Source organism: Danio rerio, chromosome 7 (genome assembly GCF_052040795.2).
Source record: "Danio rerio strain M-AB ecotype USA chromosome 7, GRCz13ab, whole genome shotgun sequence".
NCBI classification, from domain to species: Eukaryota; Metazoa; Chordata; class Actinopteri; order Cypriniformes; family Danionidae; genus Danio; species Danio rerio.
In genome coordinates, this window is record NC_141027.1 from 81,165,001 (window position 1) to 81,167,500 (window position 2,500).

Genomic DNA, 2,500 nt, shown 5'->3' on the forward strand with positions numbered 1-2,500 from the left:
ACCTGTTCGTCTGGACCCACTACTACTCCGTCAGCAAGACCTTCCTGGGGGACGGAGAGCCCAGCTTCAGCGCAGTCGACTTCAGTCACGAGGGGCCCGGCTTCCTGACCTGGCACCGCTACCACCTACTGCAGCTGGAGCGCGACATGCAGGTAATCAATAAGTGATCAATACATGCAGAGACAGAGACTGATCAATAACTGATCAATAGCTGATCAATACATGCAGAGACAGTGACTGACTGATTACTGATCGATTATAGATTAATTGAATGTATTGATCAGTTCTTAATGAGTTTATCTGCATGTGTTGAATTATTCTGAATGATTGTCAATAAGCAAAGACGTGTGTGTGTGTGTGTGTGTGTGTGTGTGTGTGTAATCCACCGTTACAGCTGAATATAAGCACAGTAATGCAAACACACACACACATTACACACTTTACACGCAGAAAACACGGTTAAGTGTGAAATGAGGAGAACAAACACTCTTCTGTCAGCAGGACACACACACACACACTCACTCACAGACAAACTACTGTCAGCAGAGCGTCTGTTGCAGGACACACACACACACACCCACACACACACACACACACACACACACACACACACACACCCACACACACACACACACACACACACACACACACACACACACACACACACACACACACACACACATAGGGGCGCCGTTAGAGGGGGTAAAGTAAAGATGATTCTAAGGACTCACACACTTTTGGTGTCCCCAGAGGGTCTGGAAACAGCAGAGGGGATCAGTGAGGGTGAAGGGTCTGGAATCTGCTGTGTGTGCCTGATCTTGTGTGTGTTTGAGTCAGGATATGCTGCGGGACCCGAGCTTTGCGCTGCCGTTCTGGGATTTCTCCACCGGGGGCAGCGAGTGCGACATCTGCACTGACGACCTGATGGGGGCGCGCAGCCGCTTCGACTCCACTGCCATCAGCTCCAACTCCATCTTCTCCAGCTGGAGGGTGATCTGCGAGAGTGTGGAGGACTACGACACGCTGGGCACCATCTGCAACAGTGAGACACACACACACAGACACACACACACACACACACACACACACACAGAGACACACACACACACAGAGACACACAGAGACACACACACACAGAGACACACACACACAGACAGACATCTGAGAAATGTTTAGTGTGAACATGTAGTTTACCTTGATTTTGTGCGTGTGTGTGTGTGTGTGTGTGTGTGTGTGTGTGTGTGTGTTTGAGGTACGGAGAGCAGCCCGATCCGCAGAAACCCCGCCGGTAACGTGGCACGGCCGATGGTTCAGCGTCTGCCGGAAGCTCAGGATGTGGCGGCGTGTTTGGAGATCGACGCTTTCGACACGCCGCCATTTTACTCCACATCATCCGACAGCTTCAGGAACTCCATCGAGGGTGAGATTAATAACAATAACAATAATAACAATAATAACAATAACAATAATAACAATAATAACAACAATAACAATAATAATAATAACAGTAATAATAACAATAACAATAATAATAATAAATGTGCTCGTATTTGTTGGTTGGTACACACACGTCAACACACAGAACCACATTTACATTAGTGGAAAATAAACAACGGATAATATATGTGTGTGTGTGTGTGTGTGTGTGTGTTGTTTATTAGCGAGTGTGTGGGTGTTTATTAGTGTGTGTGTGTTGTTTATTAGCCAGTGTATAGTTTATTAGTGAGTGTGTGTTTATTAGTGAGTGTGTGTTGTGTATTAGAGTGTCATGTGTTTATTAATGTGTGTGTGTGTTTGTGTGTGTGTGTGTGTTATCAGGCTACAGCGCTCCTGAAGGCCCCTATGACCCTGTAGTGCGCAGTCTCCATAATCTGGCTCACCTGTTCCTGAACGGGACGGGCGGGCAGACGCACCTGTCCCCCAACGACCCCATATTCCTGCTGCTGCACACCTTCACTGACGCCATCTTTGACGAGTGGCTGCGCAGACACACTGCAGGTGAACAGCGCCCCCGCTGGAGCTCGCCGGAACTGACCTTTATTATCCATTATGATTATAACTGTGTGTGTGTGTGTGTGTGTGTGTGTGTGTGTGTGTGTGTGTGTGTGTATGTGTGTGTGTTTCTCCAGATGTTTCCTCATATCCTCTGGAAAACGCGCCGATCGGACACAACCGCGAGTTCAACATGGTGCCGTTCTGGCCGCCGGTGCGGAACGCAGAGATGTTCGTGAGCGCGGCGGACAGCCTGGGCTACTCCTATGAGGTGCAGTGGCCAGGTCAGCTCACGGCTGCTGTCATTACTATTCTATTGTGGTGTTGTCTGGAGGCCTGGGCTAGCATCTAGATAGTGTACAGAAGGCGTATCTATACACCACCGCCAGAGGCCCGCAGCTCTGCACAGCTCAGCTCAGCCCTGACTAAACACACCTGATCACACTGATGGATCCTCCAGGCCTGTGTGAGACCTGCAGAGCGCTGTGCTGGAGCAGGGCAGAGCGGC

General features: G+C 49.4%; 1 protein-coding gene across 6 annotated transcripts in view; it reads left to right on the top strand.

Annotated features, from left to right (window-relative positions):
* The window catches only part of tyrp1a (tyrosinase-related protein 1a), a 5,794-nt gene that overhangs the window by 2,364 nt on the left and 930 nt on the right, over positions 1–2,500 (top strand). For all 6 annotated transcript variants that reach the window (XM_087262491.1, XM_087262492.1, XM_087262488.1 and 3 more), the window contains exons 2-6: positions 1–152; positions 838–1,042; positions 1,253–1,420; positions 1,819–1,998; positions 2,130–2,276. The exon at positions 1–152 is cut by the window's left edge and continues 168 nt beyond it. In XM_087262491.1, coding sequence (XP_087118617.1) covers positions 1–152; positions 838–1,042; positions 1,253–1,420; positions 1,819–1,998; positions 2,130–2,276 — 852 coding nt within the window. The remainder of the gene's footprint in view (positions 153–837; positions 1,043–1,252; positions 1,421–1,818; positions 1,999–2,129; positions 2,277–2,500) is intronic.